At 35.1% G+C, this 21,483-nt stretch overlaps 1 protein-coding gene and 1 long non-coding RNA gene across 17 annotated transcripts in view; one reads left to right on the plus strand and one right to left on the minus strand.

Moving 5' to 3' along the window:
* The first annotated feature begins 2,612 nt into the window (after positions 1-2,612).
* The window catches only part of LOC149774557 (uncharacterized), a 164,827-nt gene continuing 145,956 nt past the window's right edge, over positions 2,613-21,483 (plus strand). For 7 of the 8 annotated variants that reach the window (XM_089945069.1, XM_089945066.1, XM_089945070.1 and 4 more), the window contains exons 1-4: positions 5,713-6,340; positions 9,010-9,097; positions 13,567-13,873; positions 17,151-17,206. In XM_089945069.1, coding sequence (XP_089801195.1) covers positions 5,976-6,340; positions 9,010-9,097; positions 13,567-13,873; positions 17,151-17,206 — 816 coding nt within the window. In that variant the 5' untranslated portion in view covers positions 5,713-5,975. Of the gene's footprint in view, positions 2,805-5,712; positions 6,341-9,009; positions 9,098-13,566; positions 13,874-17,150; positions 17,207-21,483 lie in introns of those variants that run through there. The other variant, XM_089945067.1, reaches the window with a different exon arrangement.
* Positions 6,031-21,483, minus strand: part of LOC149774558 (uncharacterized) — a 69,516-nt gene continuing 54,063 nt past the window's right edge. For all 9 annotated transcript variants that reach the window (XR_016416795.1, XR_016416791.1, XR_016416793.1 and 6 more), the window contains one exon: positions 6,031-6,168. This is a non-coding gene — a long non-coding RNA (uncharacterized LOC149774558). The remainder of the gene's footprint in view (positions 6,169-21,483) is intronic.

Consider the following 21,483-nt stretch of genomic DNA (forward strand, 5'->3'; position numbering starts at 1 on the left):
GTAGACTCTCTTGGCCTGGAGGCAGACGTGGAAAGTCTGGATTCTGACTCACTCATGTCATCTTCGAAATTGCTGGCATGAATCGGAGCCATGACTCCAGCTATATGTCACGTTTTGCCTTTCACTTTCTTCTCCTTTCTCCACCAAATGGTGCAAATCATTTCATCTTGATAGCAAAATGTCAGTTGACTAATAAAGGGTCAGTTTATTTCCTCAAGGTATGTATTTCACTCTCAATCCTTCAAGAAAGGTGGAAGAGCCAATTAAGATCGAACTCCTGGTCAGCGTTTTGTGAGGCGCCATACGAAGGTTATCTTCAGAGAAGCCGACGGACAACTTCCCCTCATTACGAGATAAAAGTCAAGATACTTGCTATATCTGTCAGAAGAAAGTCATTGGTCTTCAGAATTTCCACAGAGTAAGAGACATGGTCAAGATACCTGTTATCATTGTCAAGAGAAAGGACATTAGTCTTCAGACTGTCCATAGAAAAAGGAGAACCGATCCAAGAAACAAGAGGAGCAAAGGGAGAGGTGTTCCGAATATGAAGAAGAGGTACCTTCCAAAAAGGAAGAACCCATTCCCGTCTAAAAGGAGAAGAAACGAAAGCGATAAGAAAGCGAGGAGGAGAAGGTAACCTATGACAATGAAGAAATTCAAACGGAGAGTGTCACAAGAAAACAAGAGGTCAATGGACTTTTTCAGTGATGTGTTGTGAAATTTGATTGTAATTTCTACCAGAGAATAGAGCAGAAAGAGATTTTATAATAACAAGGACCTACACTCACGCACAGACACATGCACACACATATACATTATGGGGGAAAAAAGGATTGAAGTTTTACTTGATTTGGAAAATGATGGGTAGGCACTCATTTTGAGGGAGTCGAGTGGTCCTGAAAAGGACCTTTGGGTGTTTGGTTTTTTAAACAAACTTAAGAACGGAAGGCAATAAGCTTTAACTGCCTTATCCATTTGCCACGACCAAGGCCTGCTATTGTCGATAATTTGGTAGAGATCACTACTGTTAGTATCTCAGGAGTAGTGGGAGTGTTGACTGAGTTGGACTGCTTGGCTCTGGATGATCTTTTTCTCTTGCGCCGTATTTTTGAAGTCTGATACATTTGTTTCAGACTCCTTAACTCTCCCATAATTTCTAAGAGTACCGTTACCGTTTGACTTTCACCGTCGTCCTTCTCTCCTAGACCTTGTTTCTTCTCTGCTTCTTATTCTTCCTCTCGTTTCCTTTTTGCCTCTTCTTCTCGCTGTTGTTACTGTTGAGTGAGAAGGGCTAGTTCTGCTTCTTTCTGCTGTTGCAAAAATGTATCTGATTCTTCTTTCTGCCTCTGTCTAAAATCCTCGTCATGTTCTAACTCTGTCGGATCGATTCACTGGGCACAGACGCTAGCGCACCTATGTATGGAATGTGGTGTCACAGGTAGCTCTCTTCTGATTGGAAAACAGACTCTGAGATGTGACTAAATGTTGTAACGCGTGTTGGATTGGTGAAGGAAGTCAATCCGTTTCTATCCGCTCTTCCACTGTAAATACTCGCAGATCACTATATTCAATCCACCTGTTCTCGTCACCGGATGTGGACTAACGTAGAATCATCTACCCTCGTATCGGGGATGCTGTTCAACCCGGACTACCCAATGTATGTCAGATCATCTCGGGCCATCACCCAGATCACAGATACGGCCATCTGGAAACGAAGGATCTATGTGGAGAGGCAAGGCTGTCTGAAGCGAGTCTTAATCTACTGCCTGGAAGTCAGACATAGTGTGAGGAAGAGATGAAGACCCGTGCGATGTTTTGTATGTTAACTCAATGATGTTAACAAAATACCAAAGGCTCTTTTCAGGGTCACTCATATGTCTCGAAAAGATATCTATTCTCTATTGCCCAACTGATGTATTTGTTTGTTTGTAAACATATGCGCGTGAGTGTCTGTGTGCATGTCTATGTTGTGCTTGTCTCTACCTGAGTAGCGCGTATTCAGGTCAGCCACATGCGACACTGTTACTAACTGCTCCGCCCGATTGAGGTCAGCCACTTGCAACCTTGTTGCCATTGTTTCCCCAGTGTCAGTACCGTGACGTAACCCATATCCAATTCCCATTGTCACTATACAGGCCCTATGTTAAATTCCCCTTGTAGCTATACAGGCCCATCGTGCTGCCATGCTAAATTCTTATTGTCACCATGGGCCAAATACCCTATGACAACATAAAGGTCCCATTATTGCTATATCGTCCCACTATACTAATATTGGCTGTCAGATCTTCACTCAGGATAGTGATGTGATTTTAATCCGACTGAAGCATATGAAGGCTTCACGATGTGGACCTTTTCCCTCAAGTTAGAGTTCCATAACGAAGTTTATAAAGAAGAAAGAAAAAATGACTTAATACTTTAAAGGAAGGAAGGACTGAAGAAATAAAGTTTAAATATAAATGTAAATAAGAAGTTTTTACTCGTTATTTTTTTCTCTCACATTAATGACTTGTTTCTGACTTGAAATGCTAGCAAGGTCAGCCACTACTTCTGGAATGAGAGTTATCATTCAGAGTTTTGTCCCTTTCACTCTGACTCTTCAAATGTAAGTTGTGTTTAGTGCTGATGTTAACTCGACCGAGTTTGACATTTGCTGTTTACTTTAGATGTAGTTCTAAAATTTAGACAAAGGACCAAAAAAGACTCATATACGGAAATAGATTAATGTATGCTATATGAATCTGGACACATTTGGTGATTGGATCTTAGGCAAAAATGTACCTGTTGCCAAAGAAAAAGCATTTCCGGTGTGTATTTAAATACGTAACTTGTTGCTCATTAACAGTTTTGGCAAATAGTGCTGATGCCACTAGCACCGAAAAAAAGATTAGGCTTGTCCGAATTATGATGTAGAAAGTTTCTTGGTAAATATGGTTGCGGTTGGAGGCATTTTACAAACTTTTGATGCATTAAAATTGCCCAACTAAAACTATGCAGTGATTCAAACTTTCTAAAGTTCAACTTTATGGGAAAGATTTATCCTTTTTATTTTATCATGGTCGATACTGGATTGTAATATTTGGCAAAATTTACTTATCTCTCCACCCGGAAGAAGGTACAGTTTGCGAAAGTAATGATAAATGATAACTTAAAGTTCATCATATATAAAGTTACAAATAGTCACTTAAAAGTTTTGCCAGGAAACTGAACTGTACCCAAATAAATTGCTATTAAAACTTTCCAAAATGTGTAAATTTTTCTTATTTTGTGTTACTACACTTGTTGTATAAAATAATATATAATATAGCATAACATATAACATAACATATAATATAACATACCATAACATACTTATGTTAACCTCAAAAACAGGTTACAGTTGAAAATATGCAACTGTTTCCAAAGTGAAAGTCATCTTTTGATACATTTATTTCATGAAATATAGGAGATAGGAGCATTTTATTTATAATTAGTAATAGAAATTGACACTTCCAATGAGTCATAATTTGCTTCCAAACGGGTAACAGAAATCAAATGTTTTTTTTAAGGGTTGCAAGTAAATTATGAGCAGTAGTTCTGTTAATAGTTTCTAGTATTTTTGATCATCAAATTGTCATTAGATGATAAAACTTCTTTATCTTAACTTTTCACCATATTCTTTTTGAAAGTTTTTGATTGAGGTGAAATTTTAATAAGCATCCTTTCAGTTGAATAACTGATAATTTATCAACTCATCAGTCACAGTATATGTTAGATAATCTGTTGGTTCAAATATTTTAAAGGAATGTTAAATAAAGTTGACCTGTTGATCACTGAGATGATTCTTTGTACATTAGACCTTGGTCATACTTGTGAGACAGCTGACTTTAAGGGCAAAAGACGAGCGGTTAAGCAAGCAAAAACATGGAATGAAAAATAGCTATAACTTCGAGTAATCTATGATTGAAACCCTTTTTCACCAGAATTTATAAATGTTACATTGATATGGTCAATTCACTGAATTAAAAACTATGCCATTTGCTTAAAATAATATTAATAATAATAATATGTGTTGCATGGTATTTATTTAAGAACTAAGAAAGGTGAACCTGCATTCAGAGGTAACTTGAGAATGAAGGCCAGATTAGGTTTTTCCCATGAGGGGCCACTATTGACAGGTTTGAATGCAAATAATGACTATTTTATTTTGTGATGTTCAGTGCAGTTGAGGTGATTTTATACTATTATCAAACCTGATAGATGTACTTTGAAAATTATTCAGTCTTGCCAATCTTATTGCAACTCCTTCTAGATGGAAAGAAAGTCATAAAAACTAGGGGCTTTCACCAGAAGACTAATTATTATAGTTGGGTCTTAATGAAACTCTGACCTTAAATGTAGCTGCGGCAAAAAACGTAATGAAAATAATGTCACTTATCACTAATTTGCCAGAATGGATGGTCATATGAAAATGGGGTTTTCACCAAAACTGTTATAATGGTATTTAGTTTGTCCTTATCGAAATAGCATTGATCTTACATTCAATATGACCACCACAGTAGCTAATTTGAAAACCTTATAACACAATATCAGAGATTGTTTCAGCATCCAGGAGTTAAAAAGAGAAATGGTCTTGAGTTTGTTTTCAGTTATTTGAATGTCAGTCCCTTTGAAAGACTCTCGTTATCTTCGATATCTGCATGAGCAATTGTAAAGGTCTATGTAAAATTTTGAAACAGTCTGTAGTGACTAATTATTTTTCACAGAGTGATGGTTCATGATTTTGAAATGCACATATCACATGTTGAAGAGAGATTCCGTCCTTAACAAGCATTTACATCAACCCAGAGGGGTCCTATTAGATTAAAGTTGGTTTTGTTTACCTAGTCTCGAGAGGCAGAAGCACATGCAGTATGTGTATGGGGGATGGGTCTGATTTCTAAAAGAATTAGAAGTCACTATGTTAGCAAAGGATAGTGACTCCATCAGGATCAGACAGGACTAAATAAAAAGAAGCAGGTGGATCTCTGTACAGACTGATGTGTATGTTCATTGTTTTTGTTATCTGGTGAGACTAGAGTACCTGTACAAGCTCAGGGATCACTCATACATGTGAAGCTTTTAGATGGATCATTCATTTTGCATAGGTTCTGTGTTTTGAACCAATGCAGACATTTATCTTCCAGTATGCTATATAATAACATCTAGTTGGATTTCGTCACAACATATCTTGGTCTAATGTTTTTAGTTGGATGTTATGTGATGACGGATTCAGGTCTGTGCTGTTTCCAGTTGGATATTATGTGATGACAGATCTGGGTTGGATATTATGTGATGACAGATCTGGGTCTATGATGTCTCATTTGGTTGTTATATGATGACATTCAGGTCTGTGCTGTTTCTAGTTGGATAGTATATGATGACAGATCTGGGTCTATGATGTTTCAGTTGGATATTATTTGATGACAGATCTGGGTCTATGATGTTTCCAGTTGGATATTATGTGATGACAGATTCAGGTCTGTGCTGTTTCCAGTTGGATATTATGTGATGACAGATCTAGGTCTATGATGTTTCCATTGGGATATTATTTAATGACACATTCAGGTCTGTGCTGTTTCCAGTTGTATATTATGTGATGACAGATCTGGATCTGTGCTTTTTACAGTTTGATGTGCATTACACATAAATACTAGGGTGAACATCATAAAAGATAAATCAGGTCAGGTAGAGCTTACATTAATTTTATTCACAAAATTTGGAAGAAAAACGAAAAAGGTTTGCACATGCAAACCACAATCAGTGATAGCCCAATTAAATAAATAAACCGCTGTTTATAACTATTTTAGTGAAGATAAGATTTAATAAATTGTAATAAATGGTTGAAAAAGTTATTTAAATTTTATAAAAGTCTATTTCATTTCTTTTCTTTTGCAGGTTATAGTGGTACAAGGAATGGTTTTGTTGTGAGACAAATAAATACGTACATATGCATCATCATGGAGGATGATGGGGAAAAGTCACCTCCATTACCAAAGGGAACCTACAATTTTAACTTTGACGAGTTTGATGAAAATACAAATCCTTTCCAACCCAAGAAGCGACTTGATATTTCGCCAACGAGAAGCTCTGATGGCAGTGATGGTTCTTTAAATCCGTTTAAATCCAGGTCCAATTTTTCTCGATCACCACCTAGAACAGACAATAATAGAAATGAAAAAGTGAAATTAGAATCTCCAGTGGACAATAATCTTGACACAAATGATATTCAGGAAGAAAGCTCGAAAGAAAATGTTTCACATAAAGAAAGTAATATTGAAAGCCAAGATAGGCAAAGTAAGGAGACCGCATGGCCATCTCAGCAGTAAGTATCAACTCGAAATACTGATATTGTGCATTTTTTTTTAAAAAAGGAAAAGATTATGTTACCAACACATGCTGTCTGTTGTCTGTCTTAAAAAGGAAAACAAAAGGTTATGATATGTCACGTTTGCCTGCAGTTTGTCTTAAACAGGAAAAAGACGAAGCTGAGGTGTTGATCTGGCCTTGTTTTATACTCAGCATCGACCTATATGGATGAAGGATGGAAAAATTACCAAATTTGCTAATTCAACTTATATTTCTCATCAATTTATAGCTGACAAAAACGGTAAATAAAATACAGATTCAAGAACACATCATCTATTTTACTATACCATGTTTTGTAACTTTCATAGTGATAGTTTGTTGTCAAATTTTGTGTGAGAATCAAATCCCCGTAGAGCAGGTTCAGGTTTTCACTTAGCTTACTCTGGGGCTGGCTGTCTTTTATCAGATTTGCCTGTCTTGTAATATATGAAAATGTTGTACAGTTACTTCGATCTGGATATATATATATATATAGGTACATCAGCGAATGCCTTAAGTCAGCAGCAAATGTTAAGAACAAGAGTTGGAAAATAATTCTGAGAGTAGTTTAGCACATCCATATTTATTTAAGTGATGCCAGCTGCCATTAAATTTGATTGTTGTTATTAAAAATAGAAACCTTAAATGACTTCTAAGTAACCACTTAACAGAATTTGGCAGAAAGTATCTAATTTTACCACTTTTTAGATTTTTGCAAAAAATGTCATTAGGACATCAAATATGGATACTATTATTAAAAATAGTAAAACAGTTGTACACCTTTATTTTTTAAAATACTGTTGAACATAAAATGGACTAATTTTGACACAACACAGCCTGGCATTGGGGTCTTTCAATATCGGACATATAATTTTGATATGCTATCAAATATGGGTGGAGATTAAACAAAACTTGAGAAACCAAGAAACTGGAGGAATTTTAGCAGAAGCATCCTACTGACACATTTCTTGGCTGACTGCTCTTCCATTTGGCCATGAGGCAAATGTTACTAGAGTGATTGCCTTGCAAATACACAGTAGTAAAGATTTGTACATATTGATTTCCAAGCCCATGCTGACACTAGCAATCATCAGAACTTCCAAAGGTGATGAAAATGTTTAGATGGCAGTTTCTTTTAATGGAAAGAAACAAATTTAGAAACTGTAATATTTTAAGGAATTTTAATTTGTCTGCTGAGTTTCAGTGTGATGGCTGATAGTATCCTTTATTTTATTTAATAACAAAAGGGACTCCATTTTTGAAGGAGCAAGTTTGAAGAATACATTAATTTAGCATTTAATCAATTAATTATAAGTTTCAGAAAAGTAATAATACAGCCAAAAAACTGAAATTATTGTGTTTAACACCAGTATCAAGATTCAGAACAGAAATTTCCACAATGCAGCTTTTATTCATGCAAACTACGTATTTGCATATGTAAATAGTTTTTATGGGCAGTTTAAATGCTTGATTTAACTTTTATTACAATATTGTAAGTGTCCATTTAAAAGACGGTGCTGCACTGGAGATGGTAAACCTAAGATGACAGATCTTCCAAAGCCAATGATCTCATTTATTTTATCACTTAACTAGTGCTGAAAGTATTTTCTGGTAGTTTTCTTTGTTTAAAGAGGTGTGTTGCTCAGATTTGAAGGTCATGAGGGCACAGTGTCTTCTACCCTTGAGATCCTGGATGAAACCTGTTGGTTTTAAATGTATATACATGTACATTTATTTCCGAGAAATAGCGCTATTGTTACTTCACGTGGACACAGTTTTGAATTTTCTTTTAATATTCAGATTCCATGAAGAATCCTATCCAAGCGAAAAAGAAGCATTTTCTCCATAGTTAATGAAACCAAATAGACTGAGATTGGTGTTCAGTGCTTTATATGTTAATTGTATTTATATGTCTGTCATGATTATTGAAATGATGTTGTTGTTGTTATTATTGTTGTGGGGTTTAATGCCATTTTTCAGCACACGATAGGCTATACATTGCGGCCAGTATTAATGGTGGAGGAAGAATCCGGGAAAAGCCCGGAAAGAACCACTGACCCACAAGAAGCTACTGGCAAGCTTTCTCACATACCCACATTGGCCAGATCCGAGACTCGAACCCATGCAGACAGAGGTGAGATGGCAGTGATCCGTAACGGAGAGCGCTTTAGACCACTCGGGGCCCCTGATTATTAAAATGAAATGACTTGTACAGTATATATGTATTTTGACATGATTATTGAAACAAATAGACTTGTATGTATGTGTTAGACATGATTATTGAAGTGAATACAATGTATATTTGTCTTAGACATTATTATTGAAGTGAACACATTTGTATTTATATGTTAAACATAAATATTCAATCCATCACATCTATATTTATAATTTTTAAGCATGATCATTGAAGTGAATACATTTTGTATTTATGAGTTAATCACAATTTTTGAATTAAACACACCTATATTTATGTGAAACATGATTATTAAAGTGATAACACTCGTGTCAATATGTTAAACATGATTATTAAAGTGAATAAATTTGTATTTGTGTGTTAATTTTAATTATTGAATTAAATACACCTTTATATTTACATGTTAAACATGATTATTGAAGAGAATACACATCCTTTTGTTTTTCTTTTAGGAAAAAGAAAACTTCTGGTCCAAAAAAATCAATTAGGAAGCCCAAAGTAAAGTCAAATTTTAAGCCACTGCCAAATTTTGGTTTGCAGGTAGGTTTACTCCTGTTTAGAATAATCTAAATCTTTATTTGATTTTGAGATTTCTTCATTACATGTTTTTTCCAGTCTTTATTTAAACTGAATAACAACATTTAATAGAAGAAATATACTGGTTTCCAAGCAGGAGGTTTAGTGTCCTTTTTTTCATCAATACATCCATGAAGATGACTTTGCCAGCTTTAAGTTTACACTTTACCCATATATCCCACTCCCTTCTGTATGTTGTAGGGATGTAGAATAGACCTGATGTACACTTATGTTGTCATAGGGATGTAGAATAGACCTAATGTACACTTCTGTATGTCATAGGGATGTATAATAGACTTAATGTGCACTTCTGTATGTCATAGGGATGTATAATAGACCTAATGTACACTTCTGTATGTCATAGGGATGTAGAATAGACCTAATGTACACTTCTGTATGTCATAGGGATGTAGAATAGACCTAATGTACACTTCTGTATGTCATAGGGATGTATAATAGACCTAATGTACACTTCTGTATGTCATAGGGATGTAGAATAGACCTAATGTACACTTTTGTATGTCATAGGGATGTAGAATAGACCTAATGTACACTTCTGTATGTCATAGGGATGTATAATAGACATAATGTACACTTCTGTATGTCATAGGGATGTAGAATAGACCTAATGTACACTTCTGTTGTCATAGGGATGTAGAATAGACTTAATGTGCACTTCTGTGTGTCATAGGGATGTATAATAGACCTAATGTACACTTCTGTATGTCATAGGGATGTAGAATAGACCTAATGTACACTTCTGTATGTCATAGGGATGTATAATAGACATAATGTACACTTCTGTATGTCATAGGGATGTATAATAGACATAATGTACACTTCTGTATGTCATAGGGATGTATAATAGACCTAATGTGCACTTCTGTATGTCATAGGGATGTAGAATAGACCTAATGTACACTTCTGTATGTCATAGGGATGTATAATAGACATAATGTACATGTCTGTGTGTCATAGGGATGTATAATAGACCTAATGTACACTTCTGTGTGTCATAGGGATGTAGAATAGATCTAATGAACCCTTCTGTGTGTTATAGGGATATAGAATAGATCTAATGAACCCTTCTGTTGTCGTTGGAATGTAATACAGATCTTATGTACCCTTCTGTATGTTATAGGGATGTAACACAGATCTAATGTACCCTTATGCATGTCATAGGGATGTAATATAGATCTAATGTACCCTTATGTATGTCATAGGGATGTAATATAGATCTAATGTACCCTTCTGTATGTTATAGGGATGTAACACAGATCTAATGTACCCTTCTGTATGTCATATGGATGTAATATAAATCTAAAGTACCCTTCTGTATGTCATATGAATGTAGATTAGATTTAATTCACCCTTCTGAATGTCACAGGGATGCAGAATAATGATGTAGAATAGATCCAATTCACTCTTATCTATCCATCTATCTATCTATCTATCTATCTATCTACCTATATAAACTTTGATGCAGTCACACTTGACTATTAAGCAATGGGTGGTGTGTGGTCATAGATAAAATAAAGATGGAAGTGATATGACAGTCAAAAGAGTAATGATAGGAAAGGATATATCGTACGGATGTAGAATAAGTCTAATGCACACTTCTTTATATCATAGGGATGTAGATTAGCTATAATGCACCCTTCTCTATTTCATAGGGATGTAATATAGATCTAATAAACCCTGCAGTATGTAATAAGAGGTGTAGTGGTAATTGTGCTGCACTCATGACTGAAGGCTGAATGTTTGAATCCTACCTTCAGATGGGCATAGGTCAGTTCACCCTCACCCTTGTTTATTTAATCTTTCAGATTGTTTTAGTTTTAAAGTGCTTGAAACACAAGTCAAGTATTATGTTAAAACAATAATAAAAAACATTTTATTGGTCCTTTTTGGGGGATAAAAGTTTGGCCTGTTCTTAATGCTGAGAATTATCCTTTACTTTCAGATGAATACTTGAAATATTTATTATTTTGATTAAATTTGCAGTTATATAGTATTCATCCTATCATTGGTAAATAGCATAGTTTTTTAATGAATATTAGGTAGGGCACTATCACTATCCTTTGAAGTGCTCTAAGATAAAAATAAGCAACCCATGCCAAAAGCACAAGCCATTAATTAAACAATTTCTGACTTGAAATTTGTTGACAGTCAGAATGGGAAAAAGGGCATTCTTTTGACAGAGGGATTTAGGCTTAGTTTTGACCACAAAAATTGACTTGACAAATTCATACTTGTTTAACTTAACTGAGAAAAGAGACTAACACAGCAGTAATGTGCTTGATTTACACCTCAGGGTTTTAGGTTTAAACCCATGTTCTACCACATGCAAGGGTTATAGTACAAGTCACACAGGTCATGTAGGTATTCAACACTATTTCAGTAATGGGTGTCATTTTTCAGAATTTGATTCTACATACCTTTAAGTGGCAAGTATTCACTTCCTTTGGATTTCGTATCGTTGTCAAGCTTATTGTTTGTCTCCCATCAGTTAAACATGATGGCAATACCTGTTAAGATTATTGGTTGTCTGCCATCAGTTAAACATGTGATGGCAATACCTGTTAAGATTATTGGTTGTCTGCCATCAGTTAAACATGTGACAGCAATGCCTGTCAAGCTTATTAGTTGTCTGCCATCAGTTAAACATGGGACAGCAATGCCTGTCAAGCTTATTGGTTGTCTACCATGAATTAAACATGTGATGACAATACCTGTTAAGATTGTTGGTTATCTGCCATCAGTTGAACATGTGACAGTAATGCTTGCATGTGATGGCAATGCCTGTCAAGTTAATTGGTTATCTGCCATCAGTTAAACATGTGACAGCAATGCCTGTCAAGATTATTGGTTGTCTACCATCAGTTAAACATGTGACAGCATTACCTGTTAAGATTATTAGTTGTCTGCCGTCAGTTAAACATGTGACAGCAATGCCTGTCAAGCTTATTAGTTGTCTGCCATCAGTTAAACATGTGATGGCAATGCCTGTCAAGATTATTGGTTGTCTGCATCACTTAAACATGTGACCATTTGACAGCAATGCCTGTCAAGTTTGTTGGTTGTCTGCCATCAAACATGTGACAGCAATGCTTACATGTGATGGCAATGCCTGTCAAGATAATTGGTTATCTGCCATCAGTTAAACATGTGATGGCAATGCCTGTCAAGCTTATTGGTTGTCTTCCATCAATTAAACATGTGATGGCAATACCTGTTAAGATTATTGGTTGTCTGCCATCAGTTAAACATGTGACAGCAATGCCTGTCAAGCTTATTGGTTGTCTGCCATCAGTTAAACATGTGATGGCAATGCCTGTCAAGATTATTGGTTATTTGCTATCAGTTAATAATGTGACAGCGATGCCTGTCAAGATTATTGGTAATCTGCCATTAGTTAAACATGTGACAGCAATGCTTGACAGACTTAATGATTATGAAAGCACTGCCAATCAAACAGTAAGGATGTCTGATATCAGTTACAGTAGTGATGCCATTCAAGTTTGTTTTCTTTTGCCATCAGCTAAAAATGCAGCAGCAATGGCCATCAAGCTCAGTGATTGTTTACCATCAGTCAACACATGGCAGTGATAACTGTCAAACTTATTGTTTGACTACCTTCAGTTAATATTTTGCAGCAATGCCAGTCAAACTTATTATTTGCCCACCACCTGCCAAGTGTAATGATTGTTTGCCATTATTTAAACATGTATTGTCTATCAAGTTTATTGGTTTTGTGCTGTTAGTTAAATGTGTGGCAGTATTGTGTGTGAAGCTTATTGGATGATTGCTGTTGTTGTTGTTATAGGGTTTAACGCCATTTTTCAGCACAAGATAGGCTATACATGGCGGTCAGTATTAATGGTGGAGGAAGAACCCAGGAAAACCCCAGAAAGAACCACCGACCCACAAGAAGCTACCGGCAAGCTTTCTCACATATCCACATTGGCCAAGCCCGAGACTCGAACCCACGCAGACAGAGGTGAGATGGCAGTGATAGCTTATTGGACGACTTTAATCAATTAAATATGTTCCAGTGATGTCTGTGAAGCATATTGGTGGTCTGCTATCAGTTGAACACATTATCAATGCCAGTCTAACTCTTTGTCTTCTGTCAGTTAAAGATGGCAGTGATGTTTGTCAAGCTTACTGTTTGTATGCCATCAGTTAAACATATAGCAGTGATATCTGTCAAGCTTATTGGTTGTCTGCCTGCCATCAGTTAAACGTGTGGGTATCAGTGCCTGTCAAACTTATTGCCTCAGGCATAATTGTGGAACATTTTGCACATAGTCATGTCTTTATTCATTTTGTCCTGTTGAATAAATGAGTTATTGACTGGCAGCTGGAGATATGTGGACGGATGTTGAAGATTTCTCATTTGAAACTAAACAAAATACTTATTTTTTATGCAGGAAGGAGATGGGGATGACATTCAGATATTTGCCACTAAGGCATCTCAAGCAGCAGCAGAAACAGAAGCAAGTCATAAGAAAGAGGTGGAGCCAATACAGGAGATAGAGTCAGTGAAGGAGGTGGAGCCATTAGAGCCTATGAAGGAGGAGGGGCCAACAGAAGAACCTCCACAAGCTGATCAACTGTCCAATCAGGATTCAGGATTTGATGATCTTCCAGCCAGTCAAATGACAGAGAGCTTTCATGAATTTGGTGCAGGAGAAATGGCAGAAGAAGCAAATGAAGGATTTGCACCAGCATCTGAGGGTATTTGTAATAGTTTTCTTGGAAACATGTACAACATGAGCCATCCCAAGAATAAAGATCCATGTTAAGGAAATATCAAGCTTTTCATATTCTGATCATTCTAATTTACCATACAAGGTATTTGCTTTGTTGATGATTGTGTTTTCTAAAGCCGTTTGATTCCATTTAATTCTGTTTTCTAAAGCCATTTGATTCCATTTAATTCTTTGTTTTCATTTCATTTGTCTGAAACATTTCTTTTGGACTATCATGATGTTTTGTTTTATGTCACCATCTGGTTCATTGACTCGTCAGCCAGATATTATTTTATGCTTGAGATGGCTTATTTTTGCAGTTGAAAGAAAAAGAACCTGTGTAATTAATAAAATCTATTTTAGTTTTTCACAATTTGTTTTTGTCAGAGCAAAATCCAAATACATTCAATATGTCATTTATTGATACTGGTTATAAGGACTACCGCATATACTTGCGTATAAGCTCGTTCACGTATAAGCCGACCCCCCAAACTGAACAGGTATAAGCACTAAAATTTGCATGACCCATGTATAAGCCGACCCACAACTCCAAGGCATCACAAGATGCAAGGGGTAAGTTCTAAATGCATTTATTTAGGCAAATGTATATTAACAAAGAGTACATGTATACTTATCTCGTGCTTGGCATTTATAATTATTAAAAAGAAATGGTATAAACTTGTTTGAAAAGTAATTTATTTAATTTTGTTTTCTTATTGTTTCTGCCTATTTCAGATTTGTGTATAATTTGATTGAACGATGACAAAAATTGAACAATCGTGAGTTGCTGTAATACTACCTCACCCTTTTGACTCAATTATTGTTCGTTTATACATTATTGCATTGGACATTTTATATTAGTGCACCAGTAATTATGTTTTTATTTTGCCATGAAATTGTAAATACCTAACTCGTTAAAATTTGATCTGAGTATGACAACACAATGAACAACAATACATTTTGATTCAACGCGCGCAATTAGGCTACTAAACGTATTTACATAATGGCGCCACTGCATGTACATTGTAGGTTTGAATACAGGCTGAATGAAGTACATTCCACTGAACAAGTACATCCCTTGGAGTTGAATCATGGGCACCACTGCAATAAACTTTAATGATATCTTCAAATACAATAATGAAGTTTCAGAAGTAATCCTTCGAAAATTATGATAATACCGTAAAAGCTGAGTTGTAGTTTGCTTTGATGTAAGCAACCTTACACCATACCTGTCAACTCTCATGAGAAAAAAAAACTCGAATGTTGGGATCACTCCACGCCTACCTCCCAATTTCATAATATCTCCCAATTTTTGCAGAGAACTCCCGATTATTACATTATGTCTTCCATTTTTATGTCTCCAAAAAAGAAAAGTCCTACATAAATAGATATGTCGTATGCATTCCATGAAAGCCATGTTCTGTTGTATCACCTGTGAATATTGTTGGGACAAAATAATTACTAGAAAGAATTCGCTTCTTCACTAAAAATAGGATATTAAGTTTAAACATTTTTCACTTAAATTTATGATTTTTTTCATCTACAACAATACAAAAATCAGAATATAATCCAGAATAAAAAATAAACAACAATAAAACTGTCGGCAATTAAGTTCAATCCAAAGAATGATCACCGTGAATGCTGTAGCTCCATTCCCACCAAAGAAACTTACTCGAGTGAGCACTTGGCATTTTCATACCGTATATATGAATGTTTATTACCACCGTTAAATTAAGAGTAGGAATGAAAATACATACCACGCAGTGTGTGGCCTAAAAAAACTAATTCAGAATACATATGTTTTATAGTGAAAAAAACTAAATGCCTTATGAGTTGACAATAAGGGAATAAGGTCAGATGTACAAAGAGAGGAAAATAGTTGCCACATCTACGGTACTGTGAGGATGCCTATTTAGATAACTTTAGTTCAACAAATTTGGTAATCCTTTATTTGCCAATCAGTTGCTGGTGCTTGCGTAACACGTTTTGTTTTTATTCATGACAGAGGGTGCTGGCTTTCTTGATTTATTTAAGATTAACATTTGCTATTGTGCAGTTTGGCCACAGCTGACCAGAATATGAAAATAAAGCATGTCATGGGGGAAAATAAGGCATGTCACAGGGAGAAACTGCACGTCCTTTGCAAATTTCGCCCATATTAGACCTGAAAGATCGATCAATATTAGTGAAAACAAGGCTTGAAAAAATGCCACGAAAAACCTCCCGATTTTAGGTCCCAATCTCTCGATTTCTTTTATTCAGTCTCCCTACTTGGCTTTTGAAAAGTTAACAGGTATGCCTTACACCCCATTTTACAAAACTACGGTAATCCTGCTAATATTATGGAATGAAAGGCAGTTTCACATCAATGTACTGGTATAGTTGCCATTCAGGATTTTCTCTTAACACAAGCCAGTTTCTGTGCCTGTTTTGCTGTTGGGAAATGAAAGACAAATCTGCCAACTATCAACAAAGGAGATACCAAAATATCAAACTTAAAATTGTTTGGAAAGTTGTGTTGTTGTTCAGCAAAAAACACAGAACATAGATTGATGATGATCTTAATTGATCTGTAATGAGAATTTTAGCCTTTATTATTACCACTCTTCATGAACATGTGTTATGCTGGTTATGTGCCTTGTACAATTAAATGTGCGTACCTTTTCATAAATATTACTTCAGTCTGTAGGATCGCTTATATCATTGAAAATGAGTAACTCATTGTACATTGTAGATGAAATGTTATCCCCCTCTTCTTCCAGGTCTTTATTTTATCCTAAATTATTTGGCTTATATGTGACTATATACGGTAGTTACTTTTTCTTAGTTTAAAAGAGAAAAGGTGAAATCAAGATAAACATAATGACTAAAAGTTTCATAGTCCACAAGTCATAAGTCCTTGCTTTCAGTTTTGGGTATTTTAACTGTCTATTAAACAAGGCAAATAACCTTTTCATTTTTAAGTGGAGTTTATTCTGTGAGTTGGTTAAGGGAAGTCCACAACTTTCTAGACCTCACTGCAGTTTCACATAGGCCATAAAGCCATTTCATTTTACATGGGTTAAGGGAAGTATCATGTACAAAAATCAGAAACATTTATAAAGACCTTATTTTGCCAAGTATCAGCTATGCATATCACTTAAATGTTTTTTATTTTATTTCATAAACATACAATGATAAAGGTATAATTTACTGTGCATAAATACATCAATATATATTAAGTGGTATTTGTGTTTTTTTAAATAAATTTTGTTCTTGTGCAGTTTTGAATGATGAAGCAGCCTGGGAGATGATGGAAAAGATGCATAATGCAGATAATGTAAGAAGCATTACATTTTTATTATAATCTTTTTAGTATAAGCTCATAGGAAATACTGTTCCAATGTTTTAATGGGAATATTGTGATACCCACTCGTCCATTCATTGCTTCCCCTCTTCCCAACTCTATCTTCTCATAAACCTGCAAGTGAAACTTTGCTAAACTTGGTACATTGATTGCCCATGTGGTAACAGTATGTGAGGGTGTTGTGGAAATATAGATTTTGGGCTCCTCCTCTGCAGTCACTTCAATCAAGTCAAAGGTCGAACATAAGAGAACTGTAATAACATGGACTTTTTTGAATACCTTGTTTAAACTAAACTTTTTACCTGCAATCATATCATCATATCAAGGATGCATAACATATATTTAACAATTTTGGGTTATAACTCCAGGCTTCTAGTCTGAAATGGTGGTTGATTGATGAGTCTGGGGATGGGGTGAAGGATCTTTAAGAGATAGAAATATATTATGTTTGACTTTTTTTTCAAAATGCTGAATAACAGAATCTTAAGGTAATAGAAATATGTCATGTCTGATTGGTTTTTCAAAGTGATGATTATGATTGCCTATATGTATTTAGAAAAACAGCCCAATCTGTCTTAAACTGCTACCCCAGCGAAGTGAAAAATATGCCCTCTTAAGGCAGATGGCTGCATAATACAGGTTATTTTCTGAAAATAATTTCATTTATGCAGTGTGAAAAAGTGTCTGTTTAAGTAAGGTAATTGCATAATAGATTTGCAATCAGATTTTTTTTATGGTACACCTCAATAACTCATGCACAACAGGGTCCACAAACATAGACCGCACTATAAACGAGGGTGCAAGTTACTGAGGGACCTCCAAAAATTGAAAAAAAATCACATAGACATCGAGAAAACTGTGAAGGTGCATGGCATTAGGGAGCTGGGCTGTTTAATGACTGAATCCTCATTTTACAATTGTGTCAAAAATAATTTTTAATAACGCCCTTTTTTTAATGAAGTTGTTTGTTTTTCTCTTTAAATAACATTTTCAGAATGTCCAACATGTGAAAGATCTTTCAAACTGGTTTCAACAACCATCATGTGTACGTGTAAAATATGTGTATTATGTCACTGCTTTTTGTTTTCTTGATGAGTCTGTTCCCATAGTGGTGTTTAAAGTGCCATAACAGTGTATCTACATTTATTCAGTTCACTTTTTGGTGAATGATAATAAAATTTTCAGTAATACTTGCATGGGTTCCTACCTAATATTGCATTCGCACCTGTTTACGATAATAACCGAATGCATCCGCTGACCACTCCCAGTGTTTAGTGAAAACAAAGCGTGACGTCACATTTTGAATACTTGTTGTAAACAAAGGCCGAGTTGGTATTGTCATATTATGGAAAAGTCTTCAGAAACTCAACGTGAAAGCTGCAATTCTGAAGGAAGTGAATTGTCACTTTCCTGCGGGTCTTCACCATTCGAAGATTGGGAGGTTATAAGCTCGGAAGTTTCTGATAATGGTGTAGAAGCGGCTGTTTGCACCCAAATTAATCCGTACCAGTTTGAACCCTATATTTCCAATAACTGATGAATCTGAAGTTGCAGATGAAGATGACGAAGAAGAAAGACAAGAGAGATTAAAGGACAGTTCATGGTAATTGTTTTCTGAATATGTCTATGGCCTAAGTTACAATAAATATATGTATCTGATGATATTTACAGTACTGTTCAACAATCTCCTGTTCGTTTACAAATGGATTTTTTTCTCACCTATAATAAAGGCTGTACAGGTGTATTGCATTTCATGGGTAGAGACGTATTTATATGTTGATAAGTAAAACGTACATCGGATCACAGTTGTAAGCTCGAAAACCTGTGAACTAATTGATACGATTTAGAAGTACTTAAGATTCCTAGGATAGGAGGTCCTCTTTTGCACAACTGTTGAAATAGGCAGGATATTACCCTCATGACATTAAAATTGAATTCATATTCTGTACACTGTATTATAGGTTAAAATTTCGAATTTCTCATATGTATACTAATAGTTGATATTTAGAAACTATGAAATAAACCCTTTTTTCTGTGGTGAACATCTACTTGCAACTTCTGTTTCCTTTCATATCTAATTTAATTTTACAGTGCTGTACTAAATGTTTTACCTGTTCATGACTTTAGTCAGTTTGTGTCATTGTACTGTGCTGTTGAAGTGTTCATAAATATGAGATTAAATTTGTCAAGCACAGTACTATGCATTAAAGAAGAAAACTCTATTTTAGGTGTAATTGTGGACGTTGTTTGGTAATGTCCACAGTAAAGGAATATATCTGTTGTTGTGACATAGAGAAGGTCACAAGTGGCTGCAATGAATACAGGGGGTTACAATGTATAACACACCATCCAGGGTTCAGACCAGTTCGTCTCAACATCCATGTTTTAAAAGTTGCATACTACCACTATAGACAACAATCTAGAGAACGTCCAGAACAAGGAAATGAGTACGTAAAATGTCTGACTAAATTTTCATGTTCTTTTGTTTTCATAAAGCAAATAAATAAACCATCTTTTCCAGTCATTTTATGACACCTTCATGGATTGAACCCCTTTTCTGGAGGCCTACACTGCCTAACCATTATACCACAGTGATACTGATAAATCATGCCAAGAAACAACACATATACATGTACAAATATTGTTTTATTTCATTTTTTGTATCGGAAAATAAAATGGTTATATATATATGCACAGATTATATTGGAATCATTTAACTTTATTGATAAACATAATAATGATAAATCACACTGGGCCACTATTAACACTGTCTACTAAAACTTTTGATTTCCTAATTTGATCTAATGCATAAAGCATATTTTATTTCAACTTAATTTTCAAATAATTATTTCAGAAGACATTGGTATACAGCATATAGACAATTTGCTCTGTGGTGTTGGCACTTTTTGGGCAAGGAAGTGATCTGCACTGCCTTTCCTGATCAAAACCTGAACTACACTGACTTTCATGAGGCTGAAAGCGATTAAACTTGCTGAGAAGATTTTGAGTAGCAATATCCTTGTCAGGCCTTTGTTACAGATTACATAACGGTGGTGTTACATCTACGAGAAGTTTTACTCCTCCTTCATTCATACCTGTCCAATTGTGAATGCTGTTTTCATCAGACATTCAACATAATCTGTAGATTAAAGTAAATTTAATATGCCTTGTATTGTACATGCCAAAAACTGCAACCTTTTTTTGGAGTTAATACAGGAATTAAAAGTATTTGTCTCGACAGTTGTTTGCATATTTTTATTTTTTTACCACAGGGCAAAATCATGACCTTTAAAATTAAAGGAGTGTCAACTTTAACAAATATTTTGCCTTTGCTGTTTGAATTTAAAAAAAATAATAATATAGGTACTTACGCTTGATACAACAGTATTTATATCTCTAAGTGATATATTCCTTTTTGTTCATTAATTACTAACGTATATTCTTACCATATGTTGAGTCAACAAGGACTTTCCTGACAGTGTATTCTCCTTTCTTGTACTTTGGATACACTATTTTATATCTGGATTTCCCATCCTTAGTGCATGCTAGCTCTCTTTGGTTGTTTTCATTACAATGCAATAAATCTAGCCAAAGCTATTTCAAAGTAAATAAAGATGCAAAATACAGTATATAATTCTATCAAAAACCAGATAATTTTGATAGATACTTTATTTGCAAACATTCCAAAACACTAAAAACTGTTATATAATTTTGCATTGCAGGATATCAAAAGATCGGATCTTGATATCTATAATTTAATTTGAAGATGAATATATTGGACTATAAATAAAACTAGGGCTGTACCAAACATTTGCTTCATATTCGCTTCGGGGCCGAATAGTGGGCCAAATAGCTATTCGGTATTTGGCCGAATAGTAGTGGTCCGACTGAATACAAATAGTGGTCACATGACATCTGTTTCTGCATATGCAGCTGCTACATTAAGTGGAAAAAAGTAACTCTCTTATTAACATAATATATGCTGTGTCTGCAGCCAGGTGTTGCCTACTGCCTGGACCACGGTATAGCAGTGTCATTAGTGTCATTCTTTGTGTACAGTGACTTAACGTTCAGCGTTTGAGGCTTGGGCAGGTCAATTGTTAGTTAAACTTATTTAATTTTACATTAAATTCAACATACAGTTGGTTAGTTCACTGATGGAATTTTTTCAAGATTTGCAATGATGAAACCAAAGTAATGTGCCATTTATGCAATAGTCATTTCTCATGGTGGTAGTTCAGCAAAGTCAT

Source organism: Sinohyriopsis cumingii, unplaced genomic scaffold, assembly GCF_028554795.1.
Source record: "Sinohyriopsis cumingii isolate HCF-2022 unplaced genomic scaffold, ASM2855479v2 utg000198l, whole genome shotgun sequence".
In the NCBI taxonomy this organism is placed as follows: domain Eukaryota; kingdom Metazoa; phylum Mollusca; class Bivalvia; order Unionida; family Unionidae; genus Sinohyriopsis; species Sinohyriopsis cumingii.